The sequence below is a fragment of the Heptranchias perlo genome, chromosome 13 (assembly GCF_035084215.1).
Source record: "Heptranchias perlo isolate sHepPer1 chromosome 13, sHepPer1.hap1, whole genome shotgun sequence".
NCBI lineage: Eukaryota > Metazoa > Chordata > Chondrichthyes > Hexanchiformes > Hexanchidae > Heptranchias > Heptranchias perlo.
In genome coordinates this window covers 58,022,459-58,040,689 of record NC_090337.1, presented here as the reverse complement: position 1 = coordinate 58,040,689, position 18,231 = coordinate 58,022,459, and the positions used below count along the sequence as shown (strand labels likewise).

The 18,231-nt window shown below is 48.2% G+C and overlaps 1 protein-coding gene across 1 annotated transcript in view; it reads right to left on the bottom strand.

Moving 5' to 3' along the window:
- Positions 1-15,422, bottom strand: part of LOC137331623 (S-arrestin-like) — a 58,274-nt gene extending 42,852 nt beyond the window's left edge. Inside the window, exons 1-6 of the mRNA XM_067995541.1 lie at positions 15,197-15,422; positions 14,496-14,597; positions 4,275-4,335; positions 2,022-2,066; positions 1,032-1,228; positions 385-444 (exon numbers count right to left, since the gene is read on the bottom strand). Of these exons, the coding sequence (XP_067851642.1) occupies positions 385-444; positions 1,032-1,228; positions 2,022-2,066; positions 4,275-4,335; positions 14,496-14,561 (429 nt within the window). The 5' untranslated portion in view covers positions 14,562-14,597; positions 15,197-15,422. The remainder of the gene's footprint in view (positions 1-384; positions 445-1,031; positions 1,229-2,021; positions 2,067-4,274; positions 4,336-14,495; positions 14,598-15,196) is intronic.
- Between the last annotated feature and the right edge of the window lie 2,809 nt (positions 15,423-18,231).

The window sequence follows — 18,231 nt, the reverse complement described above, 5'->3', positions numbered from 1 at the left end:
CTGGGTATTTATTATTCAATATATAACCATCCAAACATTTCAATTGGAGCCCATTCCTAGATAATCCATTATTCTATATGTGAGCCAGGTGAACTCTTCAATTAGAATCATACTTCATTACCACAGTCTCAACATGAAGTCCACAAAAGAATTTGGACCAGAATTGAGACTAAAATGGGAACTAGAATTCAGGCCAGAACTAGAACTGGAATCTGGACTAGTTTTAACTTCTATTTGTGATTTTTCTGTTGGGTTATTAGAAATAATTTTGATGACATCAACAGGGAGCTCCTTTAAACTATCTGTAGAATATATATCCACTGCAGTGCATTCATGCTGTGCATCATTTTCCTCTGGATCAGAACACTCACTTGGAGATCTTACCTTGTCTGGGTCTTTGGTACCAGGCTGCAGACATACAGAGCAGGGCAGGTGGTTTGGGAACTGTTAAAGGAAAAGACAGAAATATTAATTGTGGCAGACAGACCATCAGTAACACTCATTGCAGCAAGCACACTTAGTTCCCGTTTCTCTTGGTTCTTAACACACGCAGTTCCTTTGCGTCTCTCACAAGTCAGCTGCTTTGTCTTACTTTGATGTTACACCCTTAGTTCTTTTTCATCCGTTGACATTTTTTGGTCAAGCTCCTCTGACGTCAAGTGGAAAGCCCACAAACTCCTCCATCGCTGAAGCTGCCTCCAAGATACTCAGTTGCCTTAGTGCCGAACACTTCTTTACACTCAATAACTCCAGATTCTCCATAAAACCCAAGTGGGTCCGAGACTTGAATCCTGCTCCCGTGTCTGGGAAGCTTCTTTAATCCAGGGATTGGCCGCAATACGAAGTGGAGTAGTGGACCAGAATCTGGCTGAAGTACTGACCATTCGGTAAAGTTCAAAGCTCAGTTTGGTGGGAATGGCCATGATAAGACGGAGCCCGTGCCCCTCCACCCCCCCACCCCCAACACCTCCCACCTAGTGCTGCTCTCAATCAGTGTCATTTCTACCATTACTGCGTGTTGCAGGGCGTACCTCAAAGCAGAAGGGCAATGATTTGTTTCCGACCTTCTTCATCACACGTTCCTGCAGCTTGGTCAGGGGTTTCGGATTCTCGTCCATTGGAGGGTACATCTGGATTGTGGACACGTACAGGTCCCTTTTGAACGCTTGCCCAATCACACCGATGTCCTCGGGTCCATAGCGGAAAATACAACTTAGTCTGCAATAAACTGAGAGAGGGGAAGAGCTGAAGATTAGAGAGAGAGGAAGAACTGAAATAAGAAGAGGAAATGCTCAAAAAAAACACTACCAACTGTTCAAGAGGGCGGCTCACCACCACCTTCTCAGGGCAACTAGGGATGGGCAATAAATGCCGGCCTCGCCAGAGACGCCCACATCCCGAGAATGAATAAGAAAAGAAGTTATTTTAAACAGATCAACACGTGGAGTGATGGGCGAGGGAGTAAACCAGGGGAGCGTGGAGTGACGGGCGAGGGAGTAAACCAGGGGAGCGTGGAGTGACGGGCGAGGGAGTAAACCGGGGGAGCGTGGAGTGACGGGCGAGGGAGTAAACCAGGGGAGCGTGGAGTGACGGGCGAGGGAGTAAACCAAGGGAGCGTGGAGTGACGGGCGAGGGAGTAAACCAGGGGAGCGTGGAGTGACGGGTGAGGGAGTAAACCGGGGGAGCGTGGAGTGACGGGCGAGGGAGTAAACCGGGGGAGCGTGGAGTGACGGGCGAGGGAGTAAACCAGGGGAGTGTGGAGTGACGGGCGAGTGAGTAAAATATTTGACCCTCTCAGTCTCACTCTCTAATGTTATTTTTCTCGAGGATGAACTCTGACCCAAGTCTGGTCCACTCCACTTTCAAAGGTTTGTTGAGCCCTTTTTCACTAAATGTTATGTGGAAATTGTTTTTTGTAAGAACGCCTATAATCGGTGCTGCGATGACATTATCACAGTGCAGACTGGTCCACTTCAGAAGGGAACAGCGGACTTTCATACTGCGGACGTCACGGAGCTCACCTTTTAGATCCTTTATGTATCCGGTGTCCACCACAAGCACGCCATCTACACAGAGAAACAGAATATTGGTTCCTCCAACTTTACATGTCACCCACACATCCCATATAGACAACTTATAACTTACAGACAAACATACGAACTAAGAGCAGGAGTAGGCCATTCGGCCCCTTGAGTCTGCTCTGCCTTTTGATAAGATCATGGCTGATCTGATTGTGACCTCAACCCTACTTTCCCATCTACCTACTATAACCTTTGACTCCCTTGTTAATCAGGAATCTATCTAACTCAGCCTTAAAAATATTCAATGACCCTGCCTCCACTGCTCTCTGGGAAAGGGAGTTCCACAGACTCACGACCCTCTGAGAGAAAAAATTCTTCTCATCTCCGTCTTAAATGGGAGACCCCTTATTTTTAATCTGTGACCCCTAATTCTAGTCTCTCCCATAAGGGGAAACATCCTCTCAGCATCTACCCCTTCTTGTCCCATCAGGATCTTATATGTTTCAATAAGATCACCTCTCATTCTTCTAAACTCCAGTGTATACAGGCCCAACTTATCCAACCTTTCCTCATAAAATAACCCCATCATCCCAGGAATCAGTCGAGTGAACCTTCTCTGAACCGCCTCCAAAGCAATTATGTCCTTTCTTAAATAAGGAGACCAAAACTGCACACGGTATTCTAGATGTGGTCTCACCAATGCCCTGTACAACTGTAGCAAAACATCTCTACTTTTATATTCCATTCCCCTTGCAATAAATGATAAAATTCCATTTGCCTTCCTAATCACTTGCTGTACCTGCATACTAACTTTTTGTGATTCATGTGCTAGGGCACACAGATCTATCTGTACCTCAGAGTTCTGTAATCTCTCTCCATTTAAATGATATACTGCTTTTCTATTCCTCCTGCCAAAGTGGACGAGTTCACATTTTCCCACATTATTCTCCATCTGCCAAATTTTTGCCCACTCATTTAACCTATCGATATCCCTTTGCAGACTCCCATGGCCCCAATATTACCGGGGAGGCGGGTTGGCAGCTGCGGGGCGATTGGGCGCGTGGGTAACCCGCCCAGTAAAATCCGTCATTCCCCACACGATCGCGGGTAAATTTGAGCCACTTAACGTGGCTTCAGGGTTTCCCATCGGAGACCTGCGCAGCGGGCGGACTGCGCACCCGCATCACAGGCTGTCAGCTGGAGGAGCTCTATTTAAAGGGGCAGTCCTCCAATGGCTGTTCCTGGAGCAAATGATCATCCCGCTGGCTTTAATTGCCGGTGGGAGTCCCTCATTCGGGAGGTTCACGCGCACCCGAACGCGTCACTGAGGAACCCGGAAGTCAGCGGGTTGGAGCCAGTCTCCGAATCCGCTCCAGATTTCTACCATTTTAGGAGGCCTCCCCGCCCCCCGCTCCGCCATCCGAAAATCAGCCCCCTTATGTCCTCTTCACAACTTACTTTCCTACCTACCTTTGTGTCATCAGCAAATTTAGCAACCATACATTCAGTCCCTTCATCCAAGTCATTGATAAAGATTGTAAATAGTTGAGGCCCAAGCACTGATCCCTGTGGCACTCCACTTGTTACATCTTTCCAACCTGAAAATGACCCATTTATGCCTCCTCTCTGTTTCCTGTTAGCTAACCAATCCTTTATCCATGCTAATATGTTACCCCCTACACCATGAGCCTTTGATGTGGCACCTTGTCAAAAGCCTTCTGGAAATCCAAGTACACCACATCCACATTGCTTGAACTTTCCTCAGGCCTGCTTTCCGTAGCTCATCTTTGGACAAAAGGAATTTAAAACAACTCAGCAAAGTTATGATGGGAGGTTTTAGCATCAGAGTCACTTCTGTGAGACAGACCCCCAGAGTCAGGGCCACTGCCCTATAGAGTGAAACCCCCAGGGCCCAGGGTCAAATCCCCAGAGTCAGACCCCCAGAGTCAGGGACACTACCCTACAGAGTGAAACCCCCAGGGTCAAACCCCCTGAGTCAGGGACACTCCTATATAATTGGACCCCTCAGGTGCTCTATTGTACCTCCTGCTAGTTGCTATTGTGCAGTGTGGAGAGAGGCCTATGAGCAGGACGACTGACTGGCTTCCTGCAGGAGAAATTGTTACTGACACTGTGATGGGGATTGAAAGCAGAGGAAAAAAATAAATCGCCAAATTATTGTGGGAGAAAAAACGGTTCCTTGTGAGATTTACTGTGTGAAGAGTAGATGAACCATCAGGGATTCATACTTACCCACAGGGTCAATGTGGGTTCCATGATCCACAAAATCTTTTCTACTCAAATAGGCAGCAATCTATGAAAGATTGAAAGCAGAAATTATAGGTAGAAATGATTGCCGATATTATCAGACAAACTATCCATTGATTTAAATCAACCGTTAACCTGTCAATTCATTCAAAGACGTATTCATTAAAAGAGCAGATAAAGGAATTTAAAAAGAACAGAGTGTAAAGTTTAAACTTACTGGGGTGTAGAGGAGGAGACAGGGACAGTGTAGAGGTTAAACTAACCAGATATAGAGGAGCAGGCAGGGACAGTGTAAAGATTAACCTAACCGGGTAAAGAGGAAGAGGAGGAGGAGGAGGAGGAAGAGGAGGAGGAGGAAGAGGAAGAGGAAGAAGAGGAGGAGGAGGAGGAGGAGGATGGGCAAAACAATGGCAGATGGAGTTCAATGTGGGGAAGTGTGAAGTCATCCACTTTCGATCCGAGAAAGACAAATTGGAATATTTTCTAAATGGTGATAGACTAGGAGCTGTGGAGGAGCAAAGGGTTTTAGATACATAATAGGCTTGTCAGCAAAGTTGAAGCCAATGGACAAAAAGGGGCAGTGGCAGCCTGGATACAAAATTGGCTAAGTGACAGGAAACAGAGAGTAGTGGTGAACGGTTGTTTTACAGACTGGAGGAAGGTGTACAGTGGTGTTCTCCAGGGGTTAGAGCTGGGACCACTGCTTTTCTTGATATATATTAATGACTTGGATTTGGGTGTACAGGAAACAATTTCAAAATTTGCAGATGACACAAAACTTGGAAATGTAGTGAACAGTGAGGAGGATAGTGATAGACTGTTAATTAAGGAAGACATGAGTATATTAGAGAGAAATGACCTTAATTCTAAAGACCAAGATGTAGAATAGATAAGAAATAGTAAAGGCAAGAAGTCACTTGTGGGAGTAGTTTATAGGCCCCCTAACAGTAACCACACAGTAGCACAGGGTATACAGGAAGAAATAATGGGGGCTTGTGAGAAAGAATCTGATTGGCAAAGGTAGTCTGGAATATGAGTTCACAGAGTGCTTTTGGGACAGTTTCTTAGAGCAGCACATTCTAGAGCCAACTAGATAGCAGCTATTCTAGATATGGTGATCACCATATCTAGAATAGCAATTAAGACAGGATTAATTAATGACCTTATTGTAAAGGAGCCTCTCGGTAGCAGTGATCACAATATGATTGAATTTCGCATTCAGTTTGAGGGAGAGAAGAGTAGATCTAAGACTAGTGTTTTAAACTTAAATAAGGGCAATTATGAGGGCATGAAGACAGAGCTGGCTAAAGTGAACTGGGAACTTAGGTTAAGGGATATGTCAGTAGAGATGCAGTGGCAGACATTTAATGAGATATTTCATAACACTCAGCAAAGATACATTCCAGGGGAAGGACGTATAATCCGTGGCTAACTAAGGAAGTTAAAGATAGCATCAAATTGAAAGAAAAAGCATACAATTCTGCGAAGATTAGTGGCAGGGCAGAAGATTGGATAGAATATAAAAAAACAGCAAAGAATGACTAAAAGAATAATTAGGGAGAAATTAGAGTACGAGAGAAAGCTAGCTAGAAATATAAAAACAGATAGTAAGAGTTTCTACAGGTATTTAAAAAGGAAAAGAGGAAGTAAAGTTAGCGTTGGTCCTCTAGAGAGTGAGTCTGGGGAATTAATAATGGAGAATAAGGAAATGGCGGATGCATTGAACAGATATTTTGCATCTATCTTCACTGTAGAGAATACAAATAACATGCCAGAAATAATTGTGAATCAAGAGGTGAAAGGGAGGGAGGAACTTAAAACATTTACAATCACCAGGGAAAGGGTTTTGAAAAAATTATTGGAACTAAAAGCTGACAAGTCCCCAGGTCCTGACAGACTTCATCCTAGGGTCTTAAAAGAAGTGGCTGCAGAGATAGTAGATGCATTGGTATTAATTTCCCAAAATTCCCTGGATTCTGGAAGGGTCCCATCAGATTGGAAAATAGTGAACGTAACTCCTCTATTCAAGAAAGGAGGGAGACAGAAAGCAGGAAACTACAGTCCAGTTAGCTTAATATCTGTCATAGGGAAAATGCTAGAATCTATCATTAAGGAGGTTATAGCAGGGCACTTAAGAAAATCTCAATGCAATCAGACAGCGTCAACATGGTTTTGTGAAAGGGAAATCGTGTTTGACTAATTTATTAGAGTTCTTTGGGGAATAAGGGGATAAAGGGGATCCTGTGGATGTGGTGTACTTAGATTTCCAGAAGGCTTTTGACAAGATGCCACATCAAAGGCTACTACACAAAATAAGAGTAGTGTAGTGGGTAACATATTAGCATGGATAAAGGATTGGTTAGTTAACAGGAAACAGAGAGTAGACATAAATGGGTCATTTTCAGGTTGGCAAGATGTAATGAGTGGAGTGCTACAGGGATCAGTGCTTGGGCCTCAACTATTTACAATCTATATCAATGACTTGGATGATGGGACTGAATGTATGGTTGCTAAATTTGCTGATGGCACAAAGGCAGGTAGGAAAGTAAGTTGTGAAGAGGACATAAGGAGGCTGTAAAGGGATATCGATAGGTCAAGTGGGTGGGCAAAAATTTAGCAGATGGAGTATAATGTGGGAAAATGTGAACTTGTCCACTTTGGCAAGAGGAATAGAAAAGCAGTATATTATTTAAATGGAGAGAGATTACAGAACTCTGAGGTACAGAGAGATCTGGGTGTCCTAGTACATGAATCACAAAAAGTGATTAGGAAGTGATTAGGAAGGCAAATGGAATGTTGTCATTTATTGCAAGGGGAATGGAATATAAAAAGTAGAGATGTTTTGCTACAGTTGTACAGGGCATTGGTGAGACCACATCGAGAATACTGTGTGCAGTTTTGGTCTCCTTATTTATGAAAGGACATAATTGCTTTGGAGGCGGTTCAGAGAAGGTTCACTCGGCTGATTCCTGGGATGAGGGGGTTATCTTATGAGGAAAGGTTGGACAAGTTGGGCATGTATACAATGGAGTTTAGAATAATGAGAGGTGATCTTATTGAAACATAAAAGATCCTGAGGAGACTAGAAGGGGTAGATGCTGAAAGGATGTTTCCCCTTGTGGGAGAGACTAGAACTAGGGGCCACAATTTAAAAATAAGGGGTCTCCCATTTAAGACGGAGATGAGGAGAAATTTTTTCTCTCAGAGGGTCGTGAGTCTGTGGAACTCCCTTCTCCAGAGAGCGGTGGAGGCAGGGTCATTGAATATTTTTAAGGCTGAGTTAGATAGATTCCTGATTAACAAGGGAGTGAAAGGTTATAGTAGGTAGACAGGAAAGTAGGGTTGAGGTCACAATCAGATCAGCCTTGGTCTTATCAAATGGCAGAGCAGGCTCGAGGGGCCGAAAGGCCTACTCCTGCTCTTAATTCGCATGTTCGTATGTTCAAGAGGACATAGAGAGGCTGGTGGAACGGGCGGACACGTGGCAGGTGAAATTTAACGCAGAGAAGTGCAAAGTGATACATTTTGATAGGAAGAACGAGGAGAAGCAATATAAACTAAAGGGTACAGTTCTAAAGGGGGTGCAGGAACAGAGAGTACTTGGGGGGTATATGTGCACAGGTTGTTGAAGGTGGCAGGGCAGGTTGAGAAAACCGTTAAAAAAGCATCCGGGATCCTGGGCTTTATAAATAGAGGCAGAGAGTACAAAAGCAAGGAGGTTATGTTGAACCTTTATAAAACACAGGTTCGGCCACAACTGGAGTGTTTTGTCCAATTCTGGGCACCGCACTTTAGGAAGGATGTGAAGGCCTTAGAGGGGGTGCAGAAGAGATTTACTAGAATGATTCCAGGGATGAGGGACTTCAGTTACGTGGACAGACTGAAGAAACAGGGGTTGTTCTCCTGAGAGCAGAGAAGATTGCAAGGAGATTTGATAGAGGGGTACAGATAGTAGTGGTTGTTGGAGGCCAATCATCTCAGCCCCAGGACATTGCTGCAGGAGTTCCTCAAGGCAGTGTCCTAGGCCCAACCATCTTCAGCTGCTTCATCAATGACCTTCCCTCCATTAAAAGGTCAGAAATGGGGATGTTCGCTGATGATTGCACAGTGTTCAGTTCCATTCGCAACCCCTCAGATAATGAAGCAGTCCGAGCCCGCATGCAGCAAGTCCTGGACAACATCCAGGCTTGGGCTGATAAGTGGCAAGACAAGTGCCAGGCAATGACCATCTCCAACAAGAGAGAGCCTAACCGCCTCCCCTTTACATTCAACGGCACTACCATCGCCAAATCCCCCACCATCAACATCTTGGGGGTCACCATTGACCAGAAACTTAACTGGACCAGCCATATAAATACTGTGGCTGCAAGAGCAGGTCAGAGGCTGGGTATTCTGCGGCGAGTGACTCACCTCCTGACTCCCCAAAGCCTTTCCACCATCTACAAGGCACAAGTCAGGAGTGCGATGGAATACTCTCCACTTGCCTGGATGAGTGCAGCTCCAACAACACTCAAGAAGCTCGACAACATCCAGGACAAAGCAGCCCGCTTGATTGGCACCCCATCCACCACCCTAAACATTCACTCCCTTCACCACCGGCGCACTGTGGCTGCAGTGTGCACCATCCACAGGATGCACTGCAGCAACTCGCCAAGGCTTCTTCGACAGTTCCTCCCAAATCCGCGACCTCTACCACCTAGAAGGACAAGGGCAGCAGGTGCATGGGAACAACACCACCTGCACGTTCCCCTCCAAGTCACACAACATCCCGACTTGGAAATATATCGCCGTTCCTTCATTGTCGCTGGGTCAAAATCCTGGAACTCCCTTCCTAACAGCACTGTGGGAGAACCTTCACCACACGGACTGCAGCGGTTCAAGAAGGCGGCTCACCATCACCTTCTCAAGGGCAATTAGGGATGGGCAATAAACGCTGGCCTTGCCAGCGACGCCCACATCCCATGAATGAATTAAAAAAAAACAAAATCATGAGGAGTCTACACAGAGCAGATAGAGAGAAACTCTTCCCATTGGCGGAAGGGTTGAGAACCGGAGGACAGAGATTTAAGATGATTGGTAGAAGAACCAAAGGCGACATTAGCAAAAACTGTTTTACAGAGTGAGTGGTTATGATCTGGAATGCATTGCCCGAGGGGGTGGTGGAGGCAGATTCAATCGTGGCCTTCAAAAGGGAATTGGCTAAGTACTTGAAAGTAAAAAGTTTGCAGGGCTATGGGGATAGGGCGGGGGAGTGGAGTAACTGGATTGTCCTTGCAGAGAGCCAGCATGGGGTCAACGGGCCGAATGGCCTCCTTCTGTGCTGTAACCATCCTATGGTTCTATGATTCTAGATGTCCATGTGCACAGATCACTTAAAGCTAGTGCACAGGTACGAAGAGTAATGAAAAAGGTTAATGGAATGTTGGCCTTTATTGGAAGGGAGCTGGAATACAAAGGGTAGGAAGTTATGCTTCAGTTGCACAGAGCCTTGGTCAGACCCCATCTGAAGTACTGCATTCAGTTTTGGGCATTGATCCTCAGGAAGGATATATTGGCCTTGGAGGGGATTCAGCACAGTTTCACCAGAATGATATCAGGGCTTAAAGGGTTAAATTATGAGGACGTGTTGCATAAACTTGAATTGTATTCCCTTGAGTTGAGAAGTTTGAGGGATGATCTAATCAAGATCTTTAAAAAGATAAAGCAATTCAATAAGGTCGATATAGAGAAACTATTTCCTCTGGAGGGGGGATCCAGAACAAGGAGGCATCATTTTAAAAGTAGAGCTGGGCCATTCAGGAGTGAAATCAGGAATTGTTTCACACAAAGGGTAGTGGAAATCTGGAACTCTCTCCCCCAAAAGGCTGTGGATGCTGGGACAATTGGAGCTTTCAAGACTGAGATCGATAGATTTTTATTGGGTAAGGGTATCAAGGGATATGGAGCAAAGGCGGGTAAATGGAGTTGAGGTAAAGGTCAGCCATGATCTAAATGAATACTCCATCCCAGTCACTCTTTGCCCCTCCTCCCTTCCCTGCATCGTCAACATGTTAAATCAAGACTCACTGCACCATCTCCCACTCCAACTCATAGTTTCCCAGGGCCTGGAAACTGTGGAGCTCCTTCCATCCTTCACTTTCCCTTCCTCGTACACTCCACAGGCTTTCAAAACCCAACATTAGAGTCATCTGATTAGTACTTCCTGATCTACCTTGTTTCCCTCTTCATCTTTTTAACCTTGCTGCCCTGCACTCTAGGCCTTGTTTCACCCTGTCCAGAACAGTAGAACCAGAGGACAAGGCCTGTGCTTGAAGGAGGGTAAATTCAAAACCAATCTGCAGAAAATAACATTTTGGGATACAGTATATGTGTAATTTGAGACATGACATCTGGTAAGTGTAGCATGCTTTGGACTTATCGTTCCCAGAGCTCTCCACCACTGGGGTTTTCCTCGCATCATGTCTGGGTCTGTTGTGGACTAATTAATAGAGATTGATTGCTACGATTAGTCAACAACTCCATTATCGTTGTATCATGTGACTACCAGGATAGTAGAAGGTGAACTAGATGGACTCTGGTCTTTTTAATCAAGCAATTCCTACATTCCTATGGCCTCCTGTCCTCTGGGCCCTGTGGTATTCTGCACTCTGGGCCCTGTGGTATCCTGCACTCTGGGCCCTGTGGTATCCTGCACTCTGGGCCCTGTGGTATCCTGCACTCTGGGCCCTGTGGTATTCTGCACTCCGGGCCCTGTGGTATTCTGCACTCCGGGCCCTGTGGTATCCTGCACTCCGGGCCCTGTGGTATCCTGCACTCCGGGCCCTGTGGTATCCTGCACACTGGGCCCTGTGGTATCCTGCACCCCGGGCCCTGTGGTATTCTGCACTCTGCGCCCTGTGGTATTCTGCACTCCGGGCCATGTGGTATCCTGCACTCTGGGCCCTGTGGTATTCTGCACTCTGGGCCCTGTGGTATCCTGCACTCTGGGCCCTGTGGTATCCTGCACTCCGGGCCCTGTGGTATCCTGCACTCCGGGCCCTGTGGTATCCAGCACTCTGGGCCCTGTGGTATCCAGCACTCTGGGCCCTGTGGTATCCTGCACTCTGGGCCCTGTGGTATCCTGCACTCCGGGCCCTGTGGTATCCAGCACTCTGGGCCCTGTGGTATTCTGCACTCCGGGCCCTGTGGTATTCTGCACTCCGGGCCCTGTGGTATTCTGCACTCCGGGCCCTGTGGTATTCTGCACTCCGGGCCCTGTGGTATCCTGCACTCCGGGCCCTGTGGTATCCTGCACTCTGGGCCCTGTGGTATCCTGCACCCCGGGCCCTGTGGTATTCTGCACTCTGGGCCCTGTGGTATTCTGCACTCTGGGCCCTGTGGTATCCTGCACTCTGGGCCCTGTGGTATCCTGCACACTGGGCCCTGTGGTATCCTGCACTCTGGGCCCTGTGGTATCCTGCACTCTGGGCCCTGTGGTATCCTGCACTCTGGGCCCTGTGGTATCCTGCACCCCGGGCCCTGTGGTATCCTGCACTCTGGGCCATGTGGTATCCTGCACTCTGGGCCCTGTGGTATCCTGCACCCCGGGCCCTGTGGTATTCTGCACTCTGGGCCCTGTGGTATCCTGCACCCCGGGCCCTGTGGTATTCTGCACTCTGGGCCCTGTGGTATCCTGCACACTGGGCCCTGTGGTATCCTGCACTCTGGGCCCTGTGGTATCCTGCACTCCGGGCCCTGTGATATCCTGCACTCCAGGCCTTGTGGTATCCTGCACCCCGGGCCCTGTGGTATCCTGCACTCTGGGCCCTGTGGTATCCTGCACTCTGGGCCCTGTGGTATCCTGCACTCTGGGCCCTGTGGTATTCTGCACTCTGGGCCCTGTGGTATTCTGCACTCTGGGCCCTGTGGTATCCTGCACTCTGGGCCCTGTGGTATCCTGCACTCTGGGCCCTGTGGTATCCTGCACTCTGGGCCCTGTGGTATTCTGCACTCTGGGCCCTGTGGTATCCTGCACTCCGGGCCCTCTGGTATTCTGCACTCCGGGCCATGTGGTATCCTGCACTCTGGGCCCTGTGGTATCCTGCACTCTGGGCCCTGTGGTATCCTGCACTCTGGGCCCTGTGGTATCCTGCACTCCGGGCCCTGTGGTATCCTGCACTCTGGGCCCTGTGGTATCCTGCACTCCGGGCCCTGTGGTATCCTGCACTCTGGGCCCTGTGGTATCCTGCACTCTGGGCCCTGTGGTATCCTGCACCCCGGGCCCTGTGGTATCCTGCACTCTGGGCCCTGTGGTATCCTGCACCCCGGGCCCTGTGGTATCCTGCACTCTGGGCCCTGTGGTATTCTGCACTCCGGGCCCTGTGGTATCCTGCACTCTGGGCCCTGTGGTATCCTGCACTCTGGGCCCTGTGGTATCCTGCACCCCGGGCCCTGTGGTATCCTGCACTCTGGGCCCTGTGGTATCCTGCACCCCGGGCCCTGTGGTATTCTGCACTCTGGGCCCTGTGGTATCCTGCACTCTCGGCCCTGTGGTATTCTGCACTCCGGGCCCTGTGGTATCCTGCACCCCGGGCCCTGTGGTATTCTGCACTCTGGGCCCTGTGGTATCCTGCACTCTGGGCCCTGTGGTATTCTGCACTCTGGGCCCTGTGGTATCCTGCACTCTGGGCCCTGTGGTATTCTGCACTCCGGGCCCTGTGGTATCCTGCACTCTGGGCCCTGTGGTATTCTGCACTCTGCGCCCTGTGGTATCCTGCACTCTGGGCCCTGTGGTATCCTGCACTCTGGGCCCTGTGGTATTCTGCACTCTGGGCCCTGTGGTATCCTGCACCCCGGGCCCTGTGGTATCCTGCACTCTGCGCCCTGTGGTATCCTGCACTCTGGGCCCTGTGGTATCCTGCACTCTGGGCCCTGTGGTATCCTGCACTCCGGGCCCTGTGGTATCCTGCACTCTGGGCCCTGTGGCATCCTGCACTCTGGGCCCTGTGGTATCCTGCACTTTGGGCCCTGTGGTATCCTGCACTCCGGGCCCTGTGGTATTCTGCACTCTGGGCCCTGTGGTATCCTGCACCCCGGGCCCTGTGGTATCCTGCACTCTGGGCCCTGTGGTATCCTGCACTCTGGGCCCTGTGGTATCCTGCACTCTGGGCCCTGTGGTATCCTGCACTCCGGGCCCTGTGGTATCCTGCACTCTGGGCCCTGTGGTATCCTGCACTCTGGGCCCTGTGGTATCCTGCACTCCGGGCCATGTGGTATCCTGCACTCTGGGCCCTGTGGTATCCTGCACTTTGGGCCCTGTGGTATCCTGCACTCCGGGCCCTGTGGTATTCTGCACTCTGGGCCCTGTGGTATCCTGCACTCTGGGCCCTGTGGTATCCTGCACTCTGGGCCCTGTGGTATCCTGCACTCTGGGCCCTGTGGTATCCTGCACTCCGGGCCCTGTGGTATCCTGCACTCTGGGCCCTGTGGTATCCTGCACTCTGGGCCCTGTGGTATCCTGCACTCCGGGCCCTGTGGTATCCTGCACTCTGGGCCCTGTGGTATCCTGCACTCTGGGCCCTGTGGTATCCTGCACTCCGGGCCCTGTGGACACACCATTACTATGGTGCAAGTTTGCAGCAGATTTCTTCAAACTTGGAAACGCGCTGATTGGAAAAACAGAAGAAAATAAATGGGAAACAATTGTCAGGAAGTGCGATTCATCAGCATCCCGTGGACAACCGTATTACTGTTAATGAGGGATACAAAACCTCACTTTATTGGGAACTTTGGCTGCCTTCAAGAAGAGGTACTATGAATGGCCTGGACTGGCATCATTCACCATTCACCACAGATATAGGACTGCGTGGCTCTGTATGTGGCCTTAAGGTGAATGTTTTGAAATAATAATAATTGTAGTTCATTGTCAGACATATTACTGTCTTAGCTTTTCAATTCTGTTATTAAAAAAATTAAAATGATCCCAACATAGGATCCACGATAGGGTCGATTGTTCATGAAATGGGTGGGGTAGGGTTCACGATAGGGTCGATTGTTCATGAAATGGGTGGGGTAGGGTTCATGATAGGGTCGATTGTACATGAAATGGGTGGGGTAGGGTTCATGATAGGGTCGATTGTGGGCAGAGCAAGGACTTTTATTATTCTGTGCTTCTTGGAAGGGAAGTGGGGAAGGTGAAGACCGAAGAGGAAAAGGGAAAGTACTTACCGACTTGTCACGAGACACCTTTTTGTAGATAACGTGCCTTTTGGAATCCCTGTTATTAGCACTCATCCTTTCTGCAGTGGGGGTGGTCGGTCGATGTGGGTGCTGGGTGGGTTGATAAGAAGGGAAAAAAGCCATTACTTGATTGACTGCACCTGAAACAGGATGGTTCACTGAATAACACAATAGCTCAATAATGGACTGGCTGGAAACCAGCACTAGACACTGATTAACCCACTAAAATCATTGCTTCAGTGCCCAGTGATGTTGATCACAGGGTGCTAGGTTACCCATTTTAAATTATAACTCAAACTCGGTGCCCTCGGTACACTCAAACTGGGTGGTACGATGGGTCAGACACTGTCCTTTCACATATTGACTGAGTAACAGTGTCAAACTAGACACTATTACTGGCTGAGTAACAATGCTGCATTACAGTTAGAAGGCAAAACTGTTGACATCGGAGAAATGTTAGGAGTGAGATTTATCATCAGAAAGAGTGAAACAGATCGGAGACATGGCTAAACACATGGAGCTGGGTTTATTTTAAGAGTGAGACTTATCAAAATCAGGTGACGTTTTTAAACCAAATTGAGTGACCGGCCTACAGGGAGCCTTTTTCTAAAACTGTCTCGGTCACAGTAACAATTACAAATTAAACAATTTTACTGAACTTAAACACTGGGAACATTTTGAGTGAGTACCTGAAGGAGCCTCAGGACAGAGACACAGAAGCCAGCTAGTCAACAGCCTGCAGCACCACCTGGACACTCCCTTTCGACAAGTAGCTTCTCACGGCCTGCTGTCACTCCAAATAGGAAGCCTTCCTCTCAGAGACCGTGTGAGCGCAACGCTGGCACCCACAAGTGGGGAACTGGAGCCATTTATAGTCTGGCGATTTGATGTGCCCATCCCTAAGCTGTCAGAGGGACGGTCATGTTTCCCGTTCACGTGTTCAAGCTCTGAAATCCTGTGACAAGTTCTGATAAATCATTGCAGGCCGTCAGCCTGAGCAGATTACAGCACATTGTCAGCACAGCAGATTCTCACCAAGGTTACGTCTCCTCATGTAATAAATCTTTTAATAGTTATATATAATCTGTTGACAACTTCAGCAGGTTAACAATGTCATACATAACAGTTTATATTAATACCCGACAAATCACGGGAAACCATCACTAACCCGGTTATGAACAACCCAATTAAACAACATTAGAGCACTCCAATGGCTCAGGTTGGTAACTGCACCACCCGGTATGGTAACGGGCACAGACCTGTTAGCCCCAGGTTTGAGCTGAGTCAGCTGGTCACCACTGAGGCAACAGTTGTGGGAACTACAACTGGCCTGGGCATCACTGGGTCAGGGAGGTGAACATTTACCCAGGAGTCGCACTCCTGTTGGAGGGTGCGTGTGTGGACTTTGGAATGCAACAGGTTCGGGCTTGGCCAGGGTGTATCCTGTGAAAAGTCGGCCAGCATTCGCTATCTCGCCTAGTACGTGAGTGGCTGCTTGAGTGAGATACCACAGGGCATCCAGTATGTAGGACTGTACCCACAGGATAAGTCAGGGCCTGTAGGGGAGGAACAGAGAAAAAATTAGTTTCAGTAGACATTCAGTGTCATTCAGCTTGTGGTTTAGTCTGTAATGGAACAACAACAACAACAACTTAGAATCATAGAATCATAGAAAGATTACAGCACGGAAGGAGGCCATTCAGCCCATCGAGCCCGTGCCGGCTCTGTGCAAGAGCAATCCACCAAGTCCCACTACCACACCCTATCCCAGTAGCCCTGCAAATTTTTTCCTTTCAAGTACTTATCCAGTTCCCTTTTGAAAGCCACGATTGAATCTGCCTCCACCACCCCCTCATGCAGTGCATTCCAGATCCTAACTACTCGCTGTGTAAGAAAGTTTTTCCTCATATCACCTTCTTGACCCTTCCACCAATGGGAACAGTTTCTATCTACTCTGTCTAGACCCTTCATGATTTTGAATACCTCTATCAAATCTCCTCTCAACCTTCTCTGTTCCAAGGAGAACAATCCCAGCTTCTCCAGTCGATCCACGTAACTAAAGTCTCTCATCCCTGGAATCATTCTAGTAAATCTCTTCTGCACCCTCTCTAAGGCCTTCACATCTTTCCTAAAGTGCAGTGTCCAGAACTGGACATAATATTTCAGTTGTGGTCGAACCAGTGTTTTATAAAGGTTCATCATGACTTCCTTGCTTTTGTACTCTATACCTCTATTTATAAAGCCCTGGACCCCATACGCGTTTTTAACCGCTTTCTCAACCTGCCCTGCCACTTTCAACGGTTTGTGCACATATACCCCCGATCTCTGTGTTCCTGTACCCCTTTTAGAGTTGTGCTCTTTAGTTTATATTGCCTCTCTTCCTACCGAAATGTATCACTTCACATTTTTCTGCGTTAAATTTCATCTACCATGTGTCCGCCCATTCCACCAGCCTGTCTATATGCTCTTGAAGTCTATCACTATTCTCCTCACTGTTCATTGCACTTTCAAGTTTTGTGTCATCTGCAAATTTGGAAATATGTGCCCTGTACACCCAAGTCTAAGTCATTTGCATTTATATAGCGCCTTTAAAGTCGTAAGAGGTCTCAAGGTGCTTCACAGGAGCGTTACCAAACAAAATTTAACACTGAACCACATAAGAAGACCTTAGGAGGTTGCCAAAAGCTTGGTCAAAGAGGTCTTAGAGGAGGAGAGAGAGTTATAGGAAGGGAATTCCAGAGCTTAGGGCCCAGGCAGCTGAAGGCACAGCAACCAATGATGGAGTGATTAAAATCGGGGATGCGCAAGAGGCAAGAATTGGCACAGCACAAAGATCTCGGAGGGTTGTAGAGCTGGAAGAGGTTACAGAGATTGGGAGGGGCGAGGCCATGGAGGGATTTGAAAACAAGGACGAGAATTTTAAAATCGAGGCGTTCCCGGACCGGGAGCCAATGTAGGTCAGCGAGCACGGGTGATGGGTGAACCGCACTTGGTGCGAGTTAGGATATGGGCAGCAGAGTTTTGGATCAGCTCAAGTTTATGGAGGGTGGAAGATGGGAGGCCGGCCAATAGAGCATTTGAATAGTCCAGAGGTAACAAATGCATGGATGAGGGTTTCAGCAGCAGATAAGCTGAGGTAGGGGCGGAGACGGATGATGTTATGGAGGTGGAAGTAGGCGGTCTTGGTGATGGAGTGGATATGTGGTCAGAAGTTCACCTCAGGGTCAAATAGGACGTCAAGGTTGTGAATGGTCTGAGGGGGCGGTATGCCCCATGAATTATCCTGCACTGGCCCTTGTCTATTCTGTTGTAGGTGACAGTGTGAGGATTTGTTGCCACACTTTTCCCCATTTACCTCTTACCTTGGAAAGGGTGCAGAGGAGATTTACTAGAATGGTACCAAGGATGAGGGACTTCATTACATTGATTCTACAGCACAGAAACAGGCCATTTGGCCCAACTGGTCTATGCCAGCATTTATGCTCCACACAAGCCTCCTCCCTCCCTACTTCATCTCACCCTATCAGCATACCCTTCTATTCCTTTCTCCCTCAAGTGCTTATCTAGCTTTCCATTAAATGCATCTCTGCTAGTCGCCTCAACTACTGCTTGTGGTAGCACATTCCACAATCTTACCACTCTTTGGGCAAATTTTTTTTTCCTGAATTCCCTATTGGATTTATTAGCGACTATTTTATATTTATGATCTCTAGTTTTGGACTCC